Source organism: Amblyomma maculatum, chromosome 9 (assembly GCF_055883805.1).
Source record: "Amblyomma maculatum isolate TAMU_Amacu chromosome 9, ASM5588380v1, whole genome shotgun sequence".
Taxonomy (NCBI): Eukaryota; Metazoa; Arthropoda; class Arachnida; order Ixodida; family Ixodidae; genus Amblyomma; species Amblyomma maculatum.
The window spans coordinates 60295472-60320538 of record NC_139352.1 but is presented as its reverse complement, the minus strand read 5'-3'; the positions used below and the strand labels follow the sequence as shown (position 1 = coordinate 60320538).

At 45.7% G+C, this 25067-nt stretch overlaps 1 protein-coding gene and 1 long non-coding RNA gene across 3 annotated transcripts; both read left to right on the top strand.

Annotated features, from left to right (window-relative positions):
* Positions 1-4638: 4638 nt before the first annotated feature.
* On the top strand, positions 4639-7357 carry LOC146179159 (uncharacterized). 2 transcript variants are annotated; one of them, XR_014700695.1, is made up of 5 exons: positions 4639-5166; positions 5340-5479; positions 5629-5775; positions 5916-6049; positions 7164-7357. It is a non-coding gene; the product is annotated as an uncharacterized LOC146179159 (long non-coding RNA). The 2 variants fall into 2 exon arrangements; XR_014700694.1 differs by having other exon boundaries at positions 5336-5479.
* A 4322-nt stretch (positions 7358-11679) lies between these two features.
* Positions 11680-24756, top strand: LOC146179158 (astacin-like metalloprotease toxin 5). Its single transcript, XM_084578838.1, has 6 exons — positions 11680-11831; positions 12035-12105; positions 13890-13962; positions 14596-14713; positions 19321-19496; positions 24438-24756. Exons 1-6 carry the CDS (start codon positions 11732-11734, stop codon positions 24662-24664), a joined length of 765 nt encoding a protein of 254 aa, XP_084434964.1. The 5' UTR covers positions 11680-11731; the 3' UTR covers positions 24665-24756.
* Positions 24757-25067: the final 311 nt, after the last annotated feature.

The window sequence follows — 25067 nt, the reverse complement described above, 5'->3', positions numbered from 1 at the left end:
TCGGAAGTCGGAGGGGCGCATTTTCGCAGCGAGCGGTCCGATTCTACACCGGAAACTAACCCCCTCTCCTCCCCCGCTTCTTGTCAACAGTTCTTGGAAGACTCGGCAGCTTGTGCTCGTGGGTGCGTGCGTGCTTTCAAGTTCGTTGCAGAAGTGTAGAGCGCGACCAAGAGACGATCTCGAGCGCGCGAGGACGCTGTACGTGCGAACGAAATGTTGGAAATGCAAGCGCGTTTTCCAAAGTTGCGCGTTATTAGTTAAAATTACAAGACAGTCAACTTTGTTACCTTCAATAACTAGGCGCTGGACAACCAGACCTCTTTTTCATTCGCATTTATATATTGTCAGGACAAGTGACTGTAATAGTTTTCAACCGCTGTATCCTTTCAGTAACTCCGCCAAGCCATCCTGAAGTAACGCGCTCCTCCGGCGCGTTTGGACAAAAAAAAAATCGAAGATGCTCCGCTTTTTCTGTTTTTCTGTTTGTTTGTTTTTTCCTTTTTTCTTTTTGCTCAATAATGGGAGTGTGGTTTCATAGGAACGATACAGTTGATTTTTATTTATTTTATTAGTATTTCGCTTTTGTTTTACAGATTGTTTTGAATTATGGCTTCTATATTTTCTTGCTTGTTACTGTCCACTCCTGGTCCGCGAGAGACATATTTTCTCAACGCATCCTGCATATCAATATGAGTTTGAGACCCCTATGTTATACAGAGTGATTGAAAATTAATAATATTTATTGAGAGCTACACGAGGTACGCGCAATAAAAGAAGCTAATTGAAAAGAATTCTTTCCTGAAGCAGCTGCCGCAATTTCGGGTTTTTGTTGTGGCTTCAGACTAATAATATGGAGAACTTTTAGTTTTAAGGCGTGAACATGTATCGGAAGGGATTAAAGCGAATTATCTGTCGTACGTACTAAGCCGAGAGATCGCTTGTAGAATAGCCCTGCATGTGGAAGGAATGCTGCATAGGTCCAGAAACTTAAGACTTCTGCTTGAAAAGTACCGGGATAAGAGAGTAGAAACGATCATGACGTCATAGGCGTGAACTTCAACCATTTACTTAGCAGGGAACCAAAGAAATCTTATTGATAAACATGGAAATAGCAAAGCACACTGGGACAATAAATAATGTTTCAGTAAAACAGCAAACAGTACCGAACATATAAGGTAGCGGCAAGAAATATATAATGCAGTGAGTTTCTGGTCACACGTTGTATATCAATAATGCGCAGCTGCAACAGGACTCCCTCGGGAGCTCTGACCACCTAACAAATTTCCAGACAGTCGATTGCTCGATCCTTTGTGCTCACACATATACGCGTGAGCCGCAGGCTTGCGTCTTTCAAGACAAGAACCGAGTTCAAATCACTTCGATGTACAAGTGACCTTCCTGAGTTTGATGTGCCGCGTCAACAACCTCCGGATAAAGCTTTGCTCTCCAAGAGCTAACAGATGGCTATATCTAGGTGAGACGCACTAGCATGGGGAACAGTAGACAACGGGGTCACCGAAAGAATACGATCGACCGCGTTCCTATTCTGCCAAATGATCAATCCCACGGACTTCACTACACGTTGTTCGAACGCTTCGCGCGGCCTTCCACTGTGCGACGAAAAAGCTCACGGCGCTAGGCAGCGGAATGTCCAAGCTGCGACACAGTCCTTAAGGACACGTGTGTGAGACTCGACCTGACCAAAGTTGATACAGTGCAGATCAATATGCCAGCTGTAAAGCCTGTTTAATTTGGTGGGGATCGAATACGCCACACTCAGTGCGCCACCTCTTACAGCATGCGGGAGATTGGGTGCAACAGGCGTCTCCCACTTCGCATACCTTTGGCACATATGTGTAGGGGCGCAGAATAGCAGAGCGCTTCGCAGAGATTAGATACTGCTATGGCTATCCATGCTCCGTCTACGAACATCTCCTCTAACTATGCGAACACGTGCGCCTGCTTCCCCTGACCATGCACTACAAACATCTGCCTTCTACTTCCAAGCCAGTATAAAAGTTAAGGCCGCCCAACGTAACCTATGTGATCCACTAACTCGGATACCCAATAGCGCACAACAAAGGGCATAATGAAGACAAGGCGGAACCCAAATAGGCGCCACCACCTAGCTATAGTGAAAATATAATCAAAGTAGATTGACTTTGCAAGAGGAATACACAAGAAAACACGTGCTAAGCCATGCAGGGTCGTATCATTGGGAGGCTGTATCAATTAACAATCAATGAACACAGATGTGGGAAAGTTGGCACCTGTGTGCACTAGGCTTTATCAGAAGTTTCGCGCATACGTTAATTAGCTATAACTTTAGGATGAACAAGATGTCCGAGGTTATTGAGTTAATATCTATCCCTAGTGTGACTATTGTGACTCATGCACGTACGCACGCACGCACTTACGCACGTCTGCAGTCGCACAGAGTAAATTGTTCCACGACCTTACACAGTGGTACGATGGAATAGTTAATAATAATTGAAAGAAGGAAATAAAAATTAGGGGGACGCTCAAGCTTCCCCTTAACGTTTGACGGGATACAACGCCTTCTCATTCTTCTCTCTATCTCTCTATTTCGGTGGACAACCGCAGTTAATTGCAAATTGGTTATAGGAAAGTAAAGGCGCAGCATCTGTCACAGATCCCGGTGGGAACCTGGACCGCATCTGCATATTTACTACCACATTCCGAATATTTCAGACAAAACTCGACGATACTCAAGCGAAAACCGGGTTAGCGAGGTGGCTTTTGGACCAAATGAGCTGTAACGCTTCGCATATATATGCTGCACTCTCGATAGACGAAACTCGGGTATATTGCCGACATGAGGATAAATGGAACAGCTTGGGACAAATATTTGCCCGCCTCAGTTAAAACACGGGGATTAGGAAAGCTTTATTCCTTATATATCAATATGCCGAGGCCGACTGTGTTTATCCAGAACACAAATGTGGTCCTGATAGTTTTCAAATAAAAATGAAAGGCACGCAAAGAGCCGATCGCCCGGACGATTCGCCTGTCTAACGTAACTTCCTGCGAACACAAGCATTGTGCAAAAAGTAACATTTGGTTCTTTTGAGAAAATTCAAAGGGATTGCGTTTTGAGAATCCCGCGCAACATGACGAGGATCGATCGGTTCCTGCACCAGTGGCGGTCTACATTGTTAAATTCTTCAACGTCAGCCTCACACGCAGAAATATGGTATGAAATGCCAGAATATATATAAAGTTCCTCGAATCCCCTTTTCCCCAGCCGCGTATTCACTGCTGCTATAATATATCATTAAATAACATTGTCCATATCAAAGTAAAGTCTCCTGCAATACCGCAGGTTTCCCCTCTACATTCCATGAGGCAGTCGGCTTAGCAGGAGAAAAGTGGAAAATTCGTATCATTGAAACAGCTATTTTTATGCAACATTGAGTTATACCGCGTGCATGATATATATTGACACTATATCATTTGAGCCTGCTGATAGAAATATACATTGCGCAACAGGAGGTGAAATTAACTGTTATTTATACATATTTTGAAATAACGCTTTAACCGCGCGCTAATTGAGCCGCGGCGGGTATGGTACACTCTGTGGTTGATCGCGAGTTGTCATGAACTTATGCTTGAATTTGTGAACTGGTAGGCGCTGATTGTCTGTTTGAAGCATACTTAGTATTAAGTGCCTAAGATTTGCGCGGTAACTGCTATGAACCTACGAATGTAATTGTCCATTTTTTTTTATGGTTAAATGGTAACCTCTGAATTTAAACAACCTCATCATAAAGTTAACCTATAACATAACTCTAAGCAAACCCACGGTAAACCGAAGAGATCACGTGCCTTTAAGGTTTATATGTTAACCGTCAATTACTTTTGCCAGTGCCCTCGAAACCTATCAATCCTAAACGCCCTTAAATTCGTTTCGCAGCCTCCGTGAGTTTACATTTCGTACGGGGTCAAGAAAAGAGGCGGTGAGCTTTTATGAGCTTTCATCCGGATCCGGTGCACTTCGCCCTGCGACCTTCTACTGATTTTCATGCATCCCTAGAACAAATGGACAAAATATATTTTTGTCAGAAACTTGCAGCAGTTACTATGTGATTCAATCGTTATTTACCAGCTTGAGCTCGAAGTCACGGGCTTTAGTCGAGCTGCAGAAGCCGCATTATGATGGAAACCAAACGCGAAAACGGAAATGTGGTTTGCGATTAATATGACAGCCCGAGGGACTCTAAATAACCCACGTACTGCTTTGGGAAATATAAATCCGCATGGACTATGTAATCTCTGCAAAAGCACTCATAATATACAGTGTTCTGCAACTTAACCGTCTTGGAAAAGTTTCCAAGACGGTTCCGATAAAGTTACTGAACACTATATACGTAGCCAGGTCTTGCTATTTTGGCTAAATGAAGCTGCAGGTGTTCTACTGCCCCACACTTGGTTTATGTGGAAGATATTCGGTTAAAAGAACATTACATACATTCACTCCAAGCCATATTTTTTTCATGCAAAGAACTACAGCCGCTGGTATCAAGAGGGGGGTTCTACAGAAGCCGTAGAAAAAAGAAAAGAAAAGAAAAGAAACTACCTCGACGCTTCTTGAACGACGAGGGAGGGGGGGGGGGGGGGGAGGGGGAGTACGTGAAAAAGAAAGAAAACTGCTTCTCGCTGCGCGGGACCCGCTGCCCCCCATCGGCCCATCTCTTTTCCTTGCGGCAAAGCGGAAAGAACCACGGGGAGGCGAAAGGCATCGAGGCACCCTACCGCGGGGGGCGACAGGAATGCCGAAGCAGAGAGAGATAGCGCGAAAAAAAAAAAAAAAAAAGAATTGCATGCACCGCACACAGGGAGATTCTCGCTGCTTTTTGCAGCTTCTCTCCCCCCCTCCTCCCTTCTTGAGGTCACATGTCCAAATGGCGGGAAAACACATCCCGCGCGAGCTAAGATGCGCGGCCGCGGCGTCACTCAGTCGACGGCCAGCCTCCGTGTGGGCGCGATGCGTACTGCCTAATCTTATCGTCCGCTTTTATTTCGCGCAAATTCAATCTGTCTCAACCTCCTGGTGCAGTCAGCGTTTGAAAAGAACAGCCCATATATGCAGCTGATGATTGCAGCCGCTTGTACAGATTCTTCGTGCCGAAGTTCACCAAAACATGCGTAAGTACATGATCTTTCGGTCTTGATCAGAGGAGCTTTTTGCTAGATTCGATATTATACTGAACATAATAATGTATTGTTTTGGAGCATATGTTCGTCTTGTTATATACCCCTTGCATCTTTCTTCATATATATATATATATAATTGGTGTGGGCGCTGATCGCGCAGGAAGACTTGCTGAGCCGTTTGGAAACAAGGCTGCGGCTGGCTGCGGTGGCAGAATTGGCTCATTTTGCAGTCTGGGTCCTTCGGTATCTCCTGCCCCAAAATGCTCGCCTTTTAACATGGAGGGACACTCACTATACCGATCAGGTAAGTCCAATTAGCACATATTTTGTTCGATACGACAATATACTGCAACTGTTTCTGGAGCGCGTATATATATGCGCATCTTGTTACTACGTGCATTTTTTTTTTTTAATATATAATCGATGTGTGCGCATTTCGCTCTGATTGCGCAGGAAGACGTGCTGAGCCGACTTGGAAACGATGCTGTGGCGGTGGAATTAGCTCTTTTCGCTGCAGTCCGAGGTCCGATCTCCTCTGCCCCAAAACGCCCGTCTTTCACTTCATATCGAAGTGCATGCACTGACATGTATACCCATCAGGTAAGTCAAATTAGCGCTGATTTTCTTCTATACGATAATGAACTGCAACTAATTATGTATTGTTTTGAGACTTATGCGCATCTTGTTACTGTAAATGCATATTTTGTAATTGGTATGCGCGCCTTGCGCTGATCGTGCAGGGAGGCGATATCAGCTGATCTGGAAACTGGCTGCGACAGTGGAAGCTCGTTTCGCCGAAGCCCGAAGTCCTTGGTCTCCTCTACACTAAAACGCTGGCCTTTCACTTCTTTATGGCGGTGCACTTGCCGGACAGGTATTAGCGCTGATTTTGTTTGAAAAATTCGATTATCCGACTCACATCGATGGGACGCATGCAACCCAGTTAAATGTCAAATGCTATCACTGATATAAATATTGCAGCACCCCTCGCCATAGGAGCGATCAGAAGCTGTACAAGCATCATCGCTGCTGCCAAGCAAGCTCGTGCCAGGACTGAGTACAATGTTTATGCCGTGTTTATTATTATTATTATTATTATTTTTTTTTTTTTGCTGCTGTAATGATGTCTATACGTGAAAATTGATGATTGAGTGATGCGGTATGCTGGCAAGGTAAGTGAGCCAGTGCGTTCATTTTGTGGATTTTGGAATTATATATGTGATGCACACAGATCTGAGCCGTTTCACATTGATTTTGCTCTGTGCGCTTGCTTTCTGGGCAAGCAGTTGTATTTTCATCGTGCGGATTATTTCCTGGTGCTTACATGCTCATGAGGTGTTCAGCTAACCTGTTTCAAGCTTTAAAAATTTACAACGGGTTCTATAAGCTTCTAAGAGTTGGGCTGTCTAAATAGCCGAATTTTTAAAATAATGCTCGGTTGTTAAATAACGAAAATAAATCAGATGACTTATCGTTAAATATCCGGTCGCTTTTGCTGTAAAAGTTCCATCTAGTTTGAGAAAATTAAGCTGTATTCTACGGAATAAACTTATTGTAGGTTTCATGTAAATATCGCGGAAACTGTTTGTTCAGCCGCGTTGGAATCCCTCATACGCGCTCTGTGACAAGCGCGGACACTTGGTTTTGCTAGAATTATTAAATTGCAGCATTAGCATTCAAGAACGCGCTTCGGGAGGATAAGGTTTGACTGCGCTACGGTTTCAAATTGCAACATCATGACTCCAGCAAAACGAAGTGATCGCGCCTTTCTCGCGGATTCACGGATCCTGATTACCTATTGCGGCTTTGCGCTAATGCGTTTTCAGTAGGGTCGCATGAAGTCAAGCGCATAAAATATATTGATGTGATAGTGCAGTTGGTGGCAGTGAGCAGACATTATTTTTTCTACCTTTCACCCTATATTTGCCTGCAATGTAAAAGTCTAGGCGAAAAGGAAATATTTCATTAAAACACTTGTCTTCGTACAGCTGACCAAGATGGAACCTGCCGCAGATCCGACCAGTCGCAGACATCAAGTGATCGACAGGCTGCCAAAAGAAGGAGACCAAGCCTCAAGCCCATCTTCCATATGTGGCACACGCGCAGTCATATATCCACGCTTATTAAAAAGCAAATCGCGAGCTTTTTCTGAACGCTGTTGACAAATAAATTTTTCACCAAATACTGCAGCTTTTGTTTCTTCGTGGCATCAGAAAAGCTACTGCTTTTCTTGATGCATTTGTATGTGCTACCCCGTTATATATGCATGGCCCACGATATATTAAATGCATGGAATGATACCTGCACGAGGGCCGATGCCGGCCACTAACCGGCGTCGGGAAGCAACCGGCCGACGTATGGTCTTTCGTCAGCAAAATGCTAGGGCAGACGAGCGGCCGACCATTCAGTAACGCTGGCAGACGGCAGGCCCACGTGCGGCAGGTGGTCGGTCACGTCGGGCCAAAAGGTTGGGCCGTAGTCGATTGCCTAAAATCGGCCAACGTTAGGTCAGTGTCAATCCCCGACGCCGGCCCTCATTCGGGTGCCGAAGGTCGGCCGGCCACTTTTTGGTCGGCGAGAAAGGTCGGCCCTATCTTTTGCCACACACTTTTTTTTGCTTGGGGACATATGGTTTCATTTTAGGGTGCAGCTCTTTGGCGCCCGTTCCTGCGTTTCGCAGCATTGCCGTTGTCCCTCGTAACTAGCTCTATAAATAAATAAATCTTGTCTCCATAATCCTGTCGCCACCGGGAATCGAAACTCCATCCCTTGGATCTCCAGCAGAGCGCTTTAGCCAACTGCGTTACGCCCGGAATCGTGAAACGCACAATATAATTCTCCTCGTCTACCGAGAGGATGACAGTAGCGATGACAATGACACTACAATTAGTGATAATTACAATGATGGCATCAGCAATGATAACGACGGTGCATTTAGTTGATAATCATAATAAGAGCGAACCTGATGCACCTTGCGCACCAGCAACACTTAGGCTTTCACATCTGCAGTGCAGATTGCACAGTGCTCTCCAATTTTAGAGAGCAGCTCTACGGCGCCCGTTCCTGCATTTCGCGGCGTTGCTGTCGCCATCGCTGCTGTCCTTCGATACCATCTCCGCAGCCAAAAAGAAATTTGTATACGAAGGAATGCCAAGGAAAGGTGTGCAAGTGACAAAATATGGTTGATGTGGTTTAATTAGGTAATTAGCTAGAGCCAATAACAATAATAATTGGTTCACAGAAAAGGAAAGGCGCAATGTCTGTCACACCTGTTCAGTGGACACCTTACCCACGCCGTCAAGGCAGGGAGGAAGGTGGGAGTGAGAGTGGAAAGAGTGAAAGGAGGTGCTGTAGTGGAGGTCTTCGTAGTAATTTTGACCACCTGGGGATCTTTAGAGGTGGAGAAGGGTGGCAGTTCCTAGCCCTATGGGGCTGGGAAGGTAGGTCAACGCCGCTTGCGGCGGGGGCTAGCGCAGTCACCGAATTGTATCTGTTGCAGGCCGTCATTGCACCCGCCACCGTTTCGGTGGTGGACGACGGCTGTGGTTGCGGCGCGCGTCTGTCTCTCTTCTTTTTCATTTCTTTATTTTCTCCTCTCTCCGCACAAGGCAGTGGAGGTGGCTCAACTACAGAGCCAGTAGCGGGCTAGTGAATTTTCTTTTCCTTCTTCCTACAGCCACAACAACAATACTGGCATCGCACAACACACGGACGCCTCTTTTCGCCTCCATCGAAACTCAGAGCCAGGTAAGTGGTTTTGCAGGAAAGGAAAGGCCCAGTATCTGTCACTCGCGGAAGAGGAACTAGTTGGCATGGAATATGTGTGAAAAATAAAAAGTCTGTAATTGTACGTACATGTCTTGCTCGAATTCTTTGCCTCAATCTGAAACGGCTGTTGAGCTGCGTTCAAATTTCGCGTTAGGAGGTAACGTATTCATTGGCAATTTTTTTCTTCAAGACGTTGCGCGCAGGAGCTAAGTGCGAATAGTGAATAGGCGATTTAAGAATAAAAAAGGAAAAACACTTGTCAGAGTGATGACAGGACGGGCCTCGACTCAGGTACTTATCAAGAAACCCTGTGGTCACATGGTAAGCAACTTAAAGAGAAGTAAAAACATGTAGGCCTTATAGTAACGAAGGGACCTATGAAGACTAAGATAGCCCTCCGCTTATGTATCGGAGTCTGTTGTTGCCACTGCATTATTACAAAGCTGTTGCACAAGTAGACATGACAAAAAAAAAAATAAGCAGTATTAGATCGCGCATCGTATTGCAAATTGTGCCCGAGGACAAGTGCCCGCGTGTTACACATTCCCGAATGAATGTATTGGGAGCATATATAAAGAAGTATCAACATCAATCATTTGGTAAACTGATCAGTCTGTGCATCTTTACTTTGAAATGAACACGATGCAGTGAATAAAGAAATATTAGGTGCCTTCCGGGGAGAAATTGTGGGATTCGTTTTTAACAGAGCGAAAAATGACTTTAGTCATGCGGTGATGAAACCAGCTATAAAGGTAATTGCTGTGAGTTATGAACTATAACTATAAACGGAGCATTAAAGAAAGTTTACGAGAGTCAATATCGAAATAGAAACTTGCAATATGCAAGGTTTACCGTTCCTGTTGAAAACCACCAGCCTAACATGTTTATAACCATAACATTTACATACCCAATATAAAGCCTGCAAGATGCAAAAAGTGTGGCGTATTAACGGCGTTCGGTGCGTAGTGCAAGTTTGCCACGTGCTGGACGCCTCTGGAAATGCAATGCCCATTTACCCCTATATAGGCGTGTAGGATCGCAGATGGAGAAGTGCAGGATTGGGAGATATATATAGAACGGTGGTGATACGACGCTTGTCATGAGAGGGCAGGGGGCGGCAGAAAGTTAGGTGGGTGGATGAGGCTAAGAAGTTCGCGGGGGTCAAGTGGATGCAGCTAGCACAGAACCGGGTTAAGTGGAGAAATATGGGAGAGGCCTTCGCCCTGCAGTGGGTATAGTCAGGCTGATGATGATGATGATGGTACGACATCCACAGGCCTGATCGGCGCCCCCTTCTCGATGGCGCCCTGTGCGGCCGCAGTGAAGACCGGCACTGGGGTCCGATAAGAGGTGAGCGCCAGACTGTCGATGTGGGCTCGCCTGAGTGATTCCTCGCTGGGCGGGACACCTTGCGACGAGTAGACGTTTCCTGGCTGACACACCGTACACACAGGCGGTTAGCGAGCACATCACCACCACTCTCTAAATCTACATATATCGATTGACTGCCTCTCCGACTATTGCACAGTACGCCCATATAGCAACCCTCTTCCGCGCCGCCGTCTCCAAACAGTCCCGGGCCCCAGACGGACGAATCAGCGGCTTTGGTGAAATGCAAACTCTGGGGCTGAATCGTTCCGCCCCGAGCCGCTGGCGTGACCTCACAGGCGCTCGCATTCCAGGAACCACAGCTTTCCCGGAGTTGGGAGCCAGACAGCGGATGATATGGGACTTTTGAAAGGGCGTACGTCCCTAGCGCTGGGTCCAACAACCGCGTCAGGTATAGTCGTAACGGACGCGAGTTCTGCTTCAGCTTCCATCGCGGAATGTTTATTTGAATTATTCCTCGGAAACGGTGCCTATACAACAGGCGGAGACGAGAGGGTGGTTGAGGTATAGTATTTATCTCGTTGGAAGAGAGTTTTTCGTTTTCGCATTTTCTCGTATATTTTGCCGCCCACATCCGATACCAGCTGCACTGCAGAAGTATGACCTCCTCTACAGTTCAAGCCATATCCCTGCTGTGGTGGCTTAGTGGCTAGGGTTACAGTGCACTAGAATACTAGGGTACTCGACTACTGAAACCAGGGACGCGGGATCGAATCCAGACAGCGCGCGGTGGCTGCGGTTTAGGTGAAAAGTAAGACACCCATGTGTTGTGCGATGAAATTTCAGGAGGCCTTCACTATACAGTGTCTCTCATAGCCAGAGTCGCTTTTAGACGTTAAACCTCATATACCAAAACCATTTCAATCCATTTCCTTTTTCAGCCAAGCAAGAATGAAAGGAGCTATACTTCTCGGTCCGAATGCCATGGAATACCACCCAATCAGACTCGATACCACTAGGTTGCGGCCAGCATGCAGTAGCTCTTATCAGTGTGATTAATGCTATCGAGTTGAAGAACCTGCAGGAAAAAGCCTGTTTCGGGGAAATAGGGCAATATGTTTCCGCACCTCCGTTTCTTTCGTTATCAGTACCCAGACCGTTGACCGCGTAGATAGCGCCATGGGGTAGAACTGCTCAAGGCGTCAATGCATTGTGCTTTAAGCCATTGTTGATAATCGATTATGGCTTCCTGACATTGTACATTAGAACATGCGGGGTAAACGACATTAGACTTGATTGTAGTGCCAGTTATCGCACTCGCGAATTCACGAAAAAAAAAGAAATTATTGTGGTGCGTCTCGAATAAACTTGGCTGCCCTATATAAATTCTCAGCTCGGAAGCGGCCAGTCACGAAGAGAACGTTTTGTTATTCAGCGAGCGGAACAGAAGATTCGCAGCATGCATTTCCAGTTGCCATCGTGGGTTCACGTCCTCTTTGCAACGACGTTAGCGGTGTGCCAGGTTACAGCAGCTCTTTCCACTCATCAGCCGCACGAAGGTGAGGTGGGACCCTGCCGTATAATATACTGAGAGTTCCGGGCGTGCCAGTGAAGAATCGTAGATTATTTCATGCTGAAGCAAAAGAAAGTAGCCAGCAGGGCCGTGTAAAGGCGCGCACTGCTGAATCGCACATCTTGGAACGGTATAGAAACAGAGAAAGTTATGTGATTGACGGTTATTTTTCGCTTAAATCTGACGCAGGCCGCCGCATCTTAGAAGCGCAGGGGCTTTTCGAAGGTGACATCGTGCTGCCCGAGGGGATCTCGGAAGACGTAAGCCGCCTCTCTTTTAACTAAGACACCAATGCATAGATTGAAGAAATACCGCGATGCACCTGCAGACGCGTCTGCGACAAACACGCTTATGGAAAAAATACGTAATATAAAGCAAAGTGAGAAAACGTGATAAGCGCCACTAAACAACTGGGGCCTTTGACGTCTCATAACGGTTAGGGCTGTTCACTCAAAGCCTTGTGCCAGTGAGAGCAGAGCAAAGCGGAAAGCAACAATTTCAACGACAAAAAAAAAAAAAAAAAAAAAAAAAAAAAATCACACACCTTCATGATGACCGTAAACTTTAGGCTAGCCTCCGTTATTTCGTAATGATGTATGCTCTACTCATTGTTTTTATCGTACGTATAGATTCTTTTGCAAATTTATTAATTGAAAGCCGATATTTTAGCCTGTTTATAAACGAAGTATTTGCACACAGCCGTGTTTTTTTTTTTTTTTTCTCAGAAGCTGAGTATGACTCGCAGTGATTGTATTGTTGCCACTAAACAGCTGTGAAACTAGCGCGTGATCGAACTTTAATAATTAAGTGCGAGGAGCGGCAGTAAAAAATAATCAGCCACATGTGTACCCAAGAAAATTAACTTCTGGGACATTATTTACTTTTTTTTTTTTACGTGATTAGAGTAATGGTTACCTGTGTATTCGCGCTGGAATGACTCCATGGACTGCACGACACGCCGTAGAGGGCTAGAGATTCATCTTAAACGGACACTGAAGATATACGAAAGTAGGGCTTGGAACAGATAGACACTCGCGTTATAATGAAAGAGAGCATACGTTCAGTGAAGAGTGACTTTCTACAGTCTAGAAAAGGTAACAAGAATATAACAATCCATTTTTCCAGGCAACCGAACATCGACTGAAATCACGCAAAAAATCGACGTACTTGAAGCTGGATTATGCTTACCTCTGTGATAGAAATAAACATGGTCAAGAGAAAATATCTCAAGTGGACGGCACTTTAGCTTGGAAGCATCTCTATAATTGCACTTACCAGCGGTTACGAGCACAAAATTCCACACCTCAATACCTTGCACAGAGCCGTTCGCCGCTCCTGATTTCTGATCTTGAATTTTACGCTTTATCGTATTGGGCTTTTTCGGCCGAAAAGCAGTGGCCATAACCGCCTTACCTGAGAAATCGCATAAAAAACGTGTCGGAGAACAATATACGCACGTGATTTCGTATCAAAATTGTGACGCAATCATTCTGTGTGCAGCGTTCAGGATGACGTCACACCATTTCGCTTTCCACTTAGCATTCGTCTGGTAATCAGGTGGGAGGCTATTTTATGACAGGGATTCGAACCAACGGCTTTAGTACCTGCAACTGCATGCCGTTAGGTTGTCCACCGATAGCTGCGACAGATACTGTTTATTTCTATCCCCCGGAAAAAACAACTCAAACAAAAATATAGATGAAAATTGCGGAATGGAAAGGTCCAAGCTTGAACGTCCCACTAAGCATCCACTCATTATCCATCTGTACGCTAAATTCAACTCGTAGAATATGGTTAGGTGGAGGAATGTTAAATAATATCACCAAGAGAGAGATGACGACGGCATATGATTAGATGGATGACAGTCCATTGTCATTGCCCTCTTCGTTGTTTTCTAATTAGCGGCTGTATACAGCTGTATCACGTTCTGAATAAGGAACACGTTTTGTTGTGGCAACTACGATCACTCATGCTACTCGCTTTGCAAGTTATATTGTCGTGACGTCTTTTACAAAGGTTTTCACCTATTTGCGCATTTGTGCAGAGGGCTGTGGTCCCCGAAACGGCAAAGCTGTGGCCTAAAGGTGTCATTCCGTACACTATCCACAAAAGTTTAGGTGAGTGAACAATTTACAATCTGTCGTATTAGCTACAAAATCTCACGCAGTTGTATACACTGTTGTCCCACTCCGAAAACGTATATATGCTTTTCAAAACGAATGCTGCGAGTCATTACAGCACGGAATGACGGACGAGTGTGAGGGAGCGTGCGTATGCACACACACACACACACACACACACACACACACACACACACACACACACACACACACACACACACACACACACACACACACACACACACACACACACACACACACACACACACACACACACACACACACACACACACACACACACACACACACACACACAAACGAAAATTAAAAAGCCTAAAGAAAACATGAAAAGGTTTTTTTTTTGTCAGATTGCCAGCCCCATGTGCATTTGTGTGTCTGTGCGCGTATTTTGCCCTGTGCTTATCGCACACTTCTGTTGTATTGGTTATCATGTCCCATGCTTGTCAGCTGCTATTAATTGCAGTCAGTGTTCTCATACTAGGTTTTTCTTAAGCTTGACTTCAGCCTTTACAAGCTACCAAGTCGTTATATAGATCGACCTTCACGAACGTTTCCATTCTCAATTGAATCAACGTGTCATTATTGCATTTTAAATCTTCTCTTCGGCAGATGCAAGAGCACACGTGATCCGTAGTGCGATGGCATCGATTGAAGCCGTCAGCTGCCTGCGCTTTGTGAACCGCACGAAGAACGACACAGACTACGTCCTAATCTACAGTGGATCAGAGTGAGAACAACTCTTCATTGCGCGTAGTGCCATAGAAAAAAGTGATGCGCGCTTTTACTACCACGATGTCATTAAGTATCCCGTGAAAGCGAACATTACTTCGCGTTTTCCTGCCATTATTTCTGAAAGTTATTTCTGTCCTTGGCAGTCGGATGCCGTTCGTCGGGTCATCGCGGCGTACGAGTATGAATACGAACTCGCAGATTGAAAGACGGTGAGATTAAGGGGTGTATAATGGTAGGGTCAATGTCGATTTTTTTTTTTTTTTTTTTCAATGCCAGCCGCATCGCTCACTTCTCGACAGGAGCGCCTTGCACGTTTTAGTTCAGTTATAGTTGCCTCTACTTAACAAATGGAGCGGCTTCCGCCATCAAATGCCGAGGCTGCTCGCGGCCAAGCTTTGGGCGGCGAGCTGTTTTCGAGTTCGTCGTCTTTGAGCCGTATCACGCCACTCAGGTGGTACTCTCATCTTCATAGACGTCAAACGGGCGCGAAGCGCAGCTGACGGGGGATAGCAGGAGAGAAGAATGGGAGAGGGATTTCGAAGGTCAGATTGGCCCAATATTTGTCCTCCCGCTCTTTGAAGGTGAAATCAAAGTCAAATAGAAGCCCACACTGTCCTTACCAGAGGTGGCGTATAGTGAAGCTTTCGCTTCAAAACTCGAAAGATGAACGGGCAGCTTGAATAAGCTAAAATTTCCCTTAATGTTTTGAAGGTGTATTAAGATTAGGTACAGCAGGATAAATGTTTGAGCGAGACTACTGTATTCCTCTTAAGAAGAATCAACATAGCGTTCTGGAACATGTATTAAAGGAGATTCGATTCAGTTCCGACTAATATTAGGAGAAGGACGTTTTCTTTCTTTTTTTTTTTTTCTTGTAGAGTGTACGACGTGGTGTTCGATTAACCAGTGGAAGGGAAAGCTCGAAAACTGAGCATAGGGCGCCATAGAGCTGGATAACGAGACGAAATAGATATTTGCGCTAAAAAGCGGCCGCTAAGGGCCATGGAAGATAAATGGAAGTGCTATTTTCTTTTATTTGAGTTTGCAATTGCGATGAGTTGAGTTGAAAGCAGTCGTAGTCACCTACAATGTGAACAGTTGCCGACACTACTGATGAAATAGTGCGTCTTTGTGCGCTAACGAACACTTTGGAGCTAACTGGCGAAATTTGTTATCGGAATAAATACTCGCGGCATTTCTGTAGAACAGTTTCAATGATTGCACCACTACTATTCATTTCGCACGTGGGTAGGCAGCCCTGTGCAATGCATTAGTGAATTTTCGTTGTTCTTCTCGAAATTAGGTTCTTTTCGGTGACTTGAAGACGTGGCAAATTGCACCACAGGTGCGCCCCGTCCAAGACGGTGATCAGAGACGTCGAAATATGGATAACGACACTTCAGAGTTACAAAGAGGTTAACTGAAGTTTATATACAAAACTTTACAATATTTACAGCAAGGTTAGGCAAAATATACATGGATCTGGCTAGCTCGGCCTAGCCGAAGATGTACACATCAAGCCATAGCTCAGAACATCCGACTGGTCTCTCGGGCTTGGTTTTAAGCCCTCCGTGTCCAGCCCACATTTCAGTTGCGTCCAATCTCCACGAACTTCAACATGATTGGTTCGTGGCCACGTGCAACTTCAGCAGTGTGAGTGAAACCCTTTCCCCACAACGAAAGAAAGAAAAACACAAAACACAAAATGTCACATGCTGCCCACATTCCACTGTACACCTTGCCGCGTTCTAGCGTCAAGGTCATCAAAGCAAATGAGCAGGGTCGTTAGCGGACCGCCGCCGTCTCTCGCCCCCGCTCTTCCTAGGACTTGTAAAGTCCGTGACCTCCGGCTTAGCGGCGGCGCGACGGAAAGACGCCCGGTCAATCGGTCCTCCCGCGGACGTCTTCCCCTTTGTTCAACGTTCCCCATCACTCTTCCCCCGGCGCCGAATGTCACCTTTCTGTCTGGACGCGGCGTGTCTATGAACGGACGTTTCAACCGCGACGGCGGTGTCGTGTCGGCTCATATGAAAAGCATACCTACTGCAGGTATGCACAAAGCAGCTTAACTTCCCCCTCTTGGGGCTCGATCGCCTGTCAGCCGCCCAGTGACACTCGTCACTCTAATGGCTTTCCCTGCTTTATCCGGTGATTCGCGGCGCCTTCTCGTCTGCATGCAGCTAGCACCAATTCATGCTACAAGCAAACCTACCACGAGGTACTGAGTACATAGCCGCTAATCCGGGGGTGCCTAGCGATACCTTACAGCATTCATCAGGGATCAGACTTGCAGCAGAAAACTGGCGATGGTTCGAACGCAGCAATGCTTCCAGGGCCGCATACTTTTAAAGAAATTCTTACTCTGGATGCATTGTTCCACCTTTCTATAACTTCATGTTAGTACCTTCCAGAAAGCATTATTGAAGCAACTTTTCCCAGTGCATGGTGTCACTTCCAACATGCGTCACGAAAGTTCAGATGCGTACACCAAGAAGCTTTGTTACACTTATATTGTTATATGCGTACTCATCATCTGTCTGCTATATTTCCTTCTTTTAAACTTCGCCTCAACCGTTTCGCAGTCAGTCATGTCGCGTGAAAAAGTGTTCTTCTGAGTCTGAGTGTGCATAAAGATTATACCCCGAATGGTCAATAGAGTTTGGAAGAAACCTTATTGCTATCGTATAGTTATTTTCAGGAGCTGTACCGAGCCTTGAAGAGGATGAATTTACATATGCGAAGTGATATTGGCACAAAATTAAGTCATTTTGTATCCTGTATAGTGCATGGCTGGCGTGAAAAAAGAACTGCAGTTTGCTCATTTAACGTTTTACAGCAGGCACTGTCTATGATGCAGTGCGAAAACCGTAATAAATGATGTAAATGTGTTGCTTATTATTTCTAAATTTCAATTTCGCCTTATTTACATAAGAGGTAAATACCGTATTGCATATGACTGCTATGTTTTTTTCTTTTATTTTTAATTGCACTCTCCACATTCGGGTGGCGATTAGTACGTGAACTGCGGCCAGATCAAAGCTCGAGGTTTACTACAAACACTAAAGAATGAAGAGCACGGCGGCAGATATGCTTCTTCGATAGGTCTTGTATTACATAACCACTCCTCAGCATTTGAAAAGAACAGCAATTGTAGCTATCGTTGCGGAGCAAAGGTTCCACCTCCCCTTCTTTTTGAAAGAGCCGCGCAAAAGATGGGCGATGCGAAGATAAACACAAAACCTCGTTCCGCCATCAACGCTCCGACCAGCGCCTCTTCGTAAAACCAAAGTTCCCGCCACTCGTTCAGCTGCGCGGTGAATATGCCGCCCTAACGTTTGCGGCCGCTTTCATTAGCTTTTCTACTAGGTCTTCTCCTAGGAGCCGAGGCGTCGAAAAACATCCGGCAGCACGCTAGTTCCAGGCCTCCCAAAGGTGCGCCAGGTGCTGGATAAAGCAACGGTTGACGGTCTTGCGTGGAGTGGCAAAACGAAATTTTCTGCGCACCTTTTAAATGTTACCACTTACAAGGTGCGACGTTCCGCAGTGCAGCGGGCGTCAGGGATCACTGCCGTTCTTTCACAGAACGAAGAGAACACGTTCAAATCTCGCCACGTGTTTTTCGGAACGGTATTGTCCTGGTGCATAAGTGTACCGTCTCTGGTGATCAGCCTCCCTTGGTGCCACCGTAACTCCAGTATGCTTTGCGTTAAGCTCATCCTTACTTGAACGTCGATCGCTCGGAGCTTCTTTTGGTCGGCCGATGCGTCATTAATTCTGTATACTGGTCCCGATTCGTAGCTAGCGTCGATCTATACGCCCTATCGGCCAGTATGCGAGGAAACGCAATATGTGACGCAGAAGCTTCAACACCCAGTGCGCAACTCTGCCTCTGCTCTGTTCTCTTAAAGATTTGCGATAACCGCAGCTTTCAATGCGTTTCAAAGGCCACCAATCTACTGGAGCGCAGTTAACCAACCTTTTTGAAGCGAAAACATCACTACGCCAGGCAGTTCGAGCCGTCGGGTATGCACGCTTTTCACCTTCAGGGAGATTTAGGGGTCAAACTTTTTTGTTGAGCCTGATGGTTGCCATGTGACATTGGGGCATAGTGACCACTGTCAATGTCACGTGAGGTGACGTCAGTGTGATTACGTGGAAGTAGAGGGTGCTAGCTAGAAGTAGAGGAGCCCTAGACTTCTGCCTAGGTTACAACACTGCGCGAGATGGAGGTGGACGAACACCCCGCTACAGTAGCGCGTCGGCACCATGTCGGAACGCGAAGAAGGCACATTGGAATGAGGCCCTGGAAAGGCGGCGTGCCAAAGTGCCCGATGAAGAACGGGCTTTACGTTTGGGGAATGCACAATGTGTTCAATCCAAGCACGTACGGCTACACTTCACGTACTTCGCGTACGTGAAATGTACGTGAAGCTTTCACTTCCCTCCAGGGTTAACCAATGTTAAACCACCAGCTAACTTTTTTCTCAATACTAATAAGGAAGGAAGGTTTTTTTTTTTCGTTGTTTTTTTTTTTTTTTTTTTATTACCAAGACCCATGCGAGAGTCACGTATGTGAACATCAGCCGCATTCTTCTCGTACAGTTGTTCCTCGCTCATCGGCCGCCGGGGCGGCATGCAGAGGCTGTCTTTGGGCTCCGGCTGCTACTACAGAGGCATCATTCTGCACGAGCTGCTGCACGCCGTTGGTTTCTTCCACGAGCACACGCGCTCCGACAGAGACCAGTACGTGGACGTCTTCCCAGAGAACGTCGCACATGGTAGGGAATTTGATTACTTTAAATTGGTACACAACAATGTGGCCAACTTACCAGTCGTTGTTGAAAAGCAAACTATCAGTACTGCGCCGCGTCCCTTTTCCCCATAGTAAGCCCACATTTTTGAACATGTGTAGGTGTTAAGTGTTATTATCCAAACAGAGCGTACGCTTCGGTCCGCCCAAGCAACTTTGGCACCGATGAGTCGGAAAATGCGGAAGAATAGGTATATTGTATGCTGCAGTCCGGGTGTCGGTCGCCCCTAAGAAAATCTCAGCAGCTGTCAGTCGCAAACAAAAGAAAATCGGTCATTGCGCCGATGAGCTTTGCGGCACTCGGCTGTGGGCATAGTGGCAGATACGATAAGTGAAGGGAAAAAAAAAAAAAAAAAAAAAAAAAAAGCTCGACCGCCGCAGGCGTAGGATTACGAGCGTTAACATCGAGTTTTACAGAATTTATTCCTAGGTCCTCATTTGCATACCAACGTGTACATCGTGAAATGACAATTCGTTTGGTACCACCCGCACCTGTCTACGGCCTCATAAACCCCATAAACGAAAACAAACCGAACCAAACACCTTCGTATAGTCATAATGCTAAACCTATGAGACAGCGACGTCGGATATATGTTGGACTTTGAGAACAGACGCACATTTATCCACAGCTTCGCAACACAGCGACCGAATACGCCCGGGAAAAAAAAAATGTACCGGGTCTATAGGATGTAGTATTCATAGCCATAATAGTGTATTGCTTTAAACACTGATTAAGACTTTACATTCGAGGGGATATATGACAGCAAAAACGTACTCACATGATTGCCGAGTTTATCTTATGGAGGAAGGGCGATCTAAAACTTTTCAATATATTAAATAACGGGAAAAAATATCAAGCTTCACGACAAGACATTTTATAGTATCATACAGTACGCGACAATCATTACATTAGAAAGGCTACGCAGGTGATGGAATTTAGTAAAAGTAATGGACTAAAAGGAGGCCACCATGTTGATTGGAATACAGAGATGCAGTCCGAGATTAAAGTGGGCTGAATTATTTTATTTTATTATTCTTCTTAAGTGCCCTGGCCAGATAGCGGAGTGGTTGAAGGTAATGTGGATTTCGGCGCGATACGAGCCGGCCAAGACCCAGCTCTCCCCCCTGGAGCTCGAACCGCCTACCCGAATGCTCCAACAGCAAATTCCACTACCGGAAACGAGCTAACTGCAAAATCCTCTTTACGACAATGGCCGCTATCCCGTCTCGCTGCCCGCGAGATCCTCACCCCGCGAGAACGAAAGTGTGCTCCCTACGCGCACTCCGCTGCAAATGGCGAAGCACGCTTTACAGGGGAAGAGAGCTAGGACGGAGTGGACGGACGCGGTAGTGGACGCACTGGATGGGCGCTCAAGAAGAGGTCATATGGCGTAATTTAACGTCACTGTCGCTTGTAACTGGGCGAAGGTGGAGTAAAAATGTGGTAAGAGTACGATAAAAAAAAGCGCAACAACAGCTCGAGGGCAGTTCTTAAATTATCACTAAGTGGGACAGTCCACACTGGAGGTGAAATGGGTTGGACCCACACAGAGCGGGATAATATCGCCCATACGAGACTGGCTTAAACCATTAGTTTACTTTTGACTGCTGATATCGTTTTTGCTAGTGAATTGATGCCGCAGAAATTGGCGACATTCGTCTTCTCAGACGAAATGCTTTCATAATTCGCGAAAACGCGTGCAAGAAACACCGGAAATGTACTGTGAACTAGCTGGACATGTTATGTCGATGGTACGCAGACGATTCATAGTGTGAGCGCGTTTGTTGATACTTCAGAAAGAAAAAAGGGGTTATAAAAACGTTCTGAAAACCGCGAAATGATATTTATACACGATTGGCATTATGTACGATCTGACGTTATGACTAAGTTTTCTCCAGACATACAGCTGCGTAGTTAAAGCCACACGGCCCTTGTATGAACGGTGCCGCAGCTGTTAACAAAGAATTTACGCCAGTCAAATAACAGGAATGCATTTTATTTGTGAATGAAGAACGGGAAAGCCGAAGGAAGAACAGAGAATGAAAGATGAAGGAAGTGAAAGAGAATGAAAGATGAAGTGAAACACTAAAGACCCGGTGACAGGAGGCGGGGAAAGACAAAAATCGACTGGTAGGAAGCAGGACGGGACAACCGAGCGCGCTCCGCCGTAATGACGTTATGGTGTTATTTCTGGGAAAAGGTGCACGCGCGCACGTTCCGGCAGCTTCACGATCGAAGTTAGCTCTGCGCACTGCGCAGCCGGCGTCCTCGTGTTGGCACGAGCAATTATGCACGTATTTAACCCCTTCCAAGCGGGCTGGCAATTAAATTGTGCACAGCGTAGGAAACAACGGAAACCAAAATGGCATAGGCCGCGTTATGAGAGAGGCAGACAGGAGAGTGGGTTAATTATTAGAGAAAAAACGCAAGCTAGTGACATCCTAGCTGAAATTAAGAACAAATAACCCGACCTCCGTGCGTTGCGCGTTCGCGATGATGCTTCACATTGAAAAACAAAAGGTAATAAATGTCACTAGAAAAGAAGTAAAAAATGAAAATGCACCTTTAAAGAATTACGGTATACCCGCACATATCGGGGGTGCCCTATTGTTTTGTCAACTAGCCACTAATACACTTTTTTTTCCATTTCTGGCTTTTCGAGAGTTGGTTCTAAATAACTATCCACTAGAGCTGGGTTGTGGGGTTTAACGTCCCAAAGCGACTCAGGCTATGAGTGACACCGTAGTGGAGGGCTCCGAAAATTTCGACCACCTGGGGTGCTTTAACGTGCACTGACATCGCACAGCACACGAACGCCTTGATTTTCGCCTCCATCGAAGAGCGGCCGCCAAGGCCGGGATTCGATCCCGCGCCCCTGGCAACAGTAGTCGAGCGCCGTAACCATTGCGCCACCCCGGCCGGGGCCTATCTACTGGAGCTTAAAACACGTCGCCATTCAGCGAGAGGAATTTTTTAACTAAATGCATCAGAAGCGGTCCTCTTACTTCAACAAAGCGAGCAGAAATGATTTTTCGACCAATTCACATTTCGACCACTCCTTATCGCACACTAAAATTGCTATTAAACATAGCATATCACCAAAACGTATAAATACATTTTCGGAACCCTCCACTACGGTGTCTAAGTCGATCTGGGGCGTTAAATCCTCTAAAACAAGCCATAATTATTTGCGTGTAAATGAAATAAGGACAAGCGCTTCATTAAAAAAAAATTACAAGGGTTCAACGCTGCTGAACTAAATATTGGGCGACAGCATTAGCTGCGGGTTACCGAGCGTTCTTCTTCTTCTCTTCTTCTTCCTCAGCCCACATATAAAGCCCCGCTTTAACTAAGCCGTATCAACGTGCCTTAGTGGCCTATAGGGGTAACGTGAATGCCAGGGTCCTAGCAGGCTGATTCTGACATAACCGTTCCATGTGAAACCAGGGACCCAAGTTGGCAGCTCCTGCCAGCTTGGGGTCGTCTACGGGGGTCGTCTAAAGGTCAAAGGTCAATGGTGGTCACCGCCATTCCACGCTGAAGGCTCAAACTGCGAGTAGTATTGATTTCGCAATAAAAGAAATGGTCGCCAAAAGCGTAAGTGCCTCACTGAACCGTGAGCTCCTCAATCATCATGCACCCGAAGATAGTGCATAGCATTTTCTATTAAGCAATATGGCTTGTTGGGCGAGTTGGTCGGACATTTAAAACAGCGCTACAAACGCGGACAGATAGAAAGACAAAGACATCAGCGCAATGTGTGTTTGTCTTTCTATCTGTCCGTGTTTCCAGCGCTATTTTAACATAACATTTTGCCTTATCACTCTCTTTGAGTTCGTGTCTGTTAGCGCTATCATTTCTTGAATATGAGTAGTCGCATGACCATTGTTTTTATGAAACTAATATTGCAGCTACTCAAGCCATTCGACTAGTGGACGTGGTACTTGCCACAGCTTCCGCGATCTGCACCGCAGTTTTTCTGAAGTACCAGATTTCACAGAACACTTTCACGTTATTAGTGCGTCGTGAGAACTTCACCTAATGATCACTTAACTTGTTTCCGTCTGCAGCTGCCTTCTGTAGCAGCAGTTGAAAGTTGTTTCGCGGAGGGTGCAACAAATGATACTGCAGTCTTTTCGAAGTGGTGCCGCTGATCATATTACCTGTGCATTTGTATAATGCTCTGGTTCCCATCCAACTGGCTTGGCAGAAAAAATAAAAAACTCTTTAAGTGTATGCTTCTCTTAAAAAGCAGCTGATAATCTAAATATAATGAATGGTGCAGAAAAGCCGCCTCTCTTATGCACTGAATTCTAGACCTCAAATATTTTACCAAAGGCTATTATAAAAAAATCAAACGAGAAAAAGTACCCAAGGTTCACGAGGCTGGCTGGTTGCGAAACAATGCATGATATGAGTGATGGATGTGTTCTGTTAGACGAAAAAATGTTTTTTTTTTCGTCCTGTACTTTGCTTGAGCCTAGAACATGAAACCACATTTGGCGGCCTTTTGCATGTTTAAAATTACCCAGGGAATAAAATATAGGTGCTGCTGACCGCATTATAGAGCACCAAGGACATTGTCTGTTGTTGTTTTAAAGAGCATTGGAAAGAGTGCAAGCAAAAGTCTTCAAGTAATGCAAAATAAGCGACCTGAAACTGCGGGAATTCGTAATCATGTCGACTATAAATAAAGCGTTCATCCTTTTCTTGGACGCTCTCAAATCTGTCGCTTCTCGCTGCTTAATTGAATGCTTCCTGGTTAAGCACGGGGCGCATGAGAGATATGAATATAAATTTAGCGTCCGTGGGGGTAATTGACCGTATAAAAAAAGATACGTCATTTTTCGCCAAATTATATGTGAAATCATTTGTTTCTCCTTCAATTTTGTTGTTTTCAAAATACAGGCTTAATGTACAACTTCGACAAGCTACTGCCGAGCAAGAACAAACTGGTCACAGCATTTGACAAACAATCCGTCATGCTGTACGGCTCATCCGCCTTCGCCCGTGCACCAGGCCTGGCAACCATGCTGACCAAAGATGGTAAACGGCTGTCTGAGGTTCACTTGAAAAAGGGACTCAGTCCTAGTGATGTGCGGAGAATTAAAATCGTCTACAAATGTCGCAAATAATATGTAAAGTATCAGGCTGAATGAATAATTTATTGTACAGATTTGGTGTATACTGTTGCTTGGTAGTAAAAATGCTGTCGGCAACTAACAAAGAGTCTGGTGTGGTGTTGAAAAGAATGCCTACGCTCCCAAATAACTGAGCAATTCAGCGGCGGCTATAGCAGCAAAATAAATTGCTGGTCGTCGAAGTACAAATGCCCGCAACATTTCGGCGGTAGTTCATTTAAAGCATAGAGTTTCTTATATTAACTAGACGGAAAGCTGAGGGCGCTGTACTTCAGCCACGAGCTACGCCGGGCGTTTCCCCTCTCCCCCCCCCCCCCCCCCCCCTGGTGTGCGTGTGTATACTGTCTGTTGTCGCCGCAGCAGGTAACATCTCTGCCTCACCCGTTTCCTTCCCCCT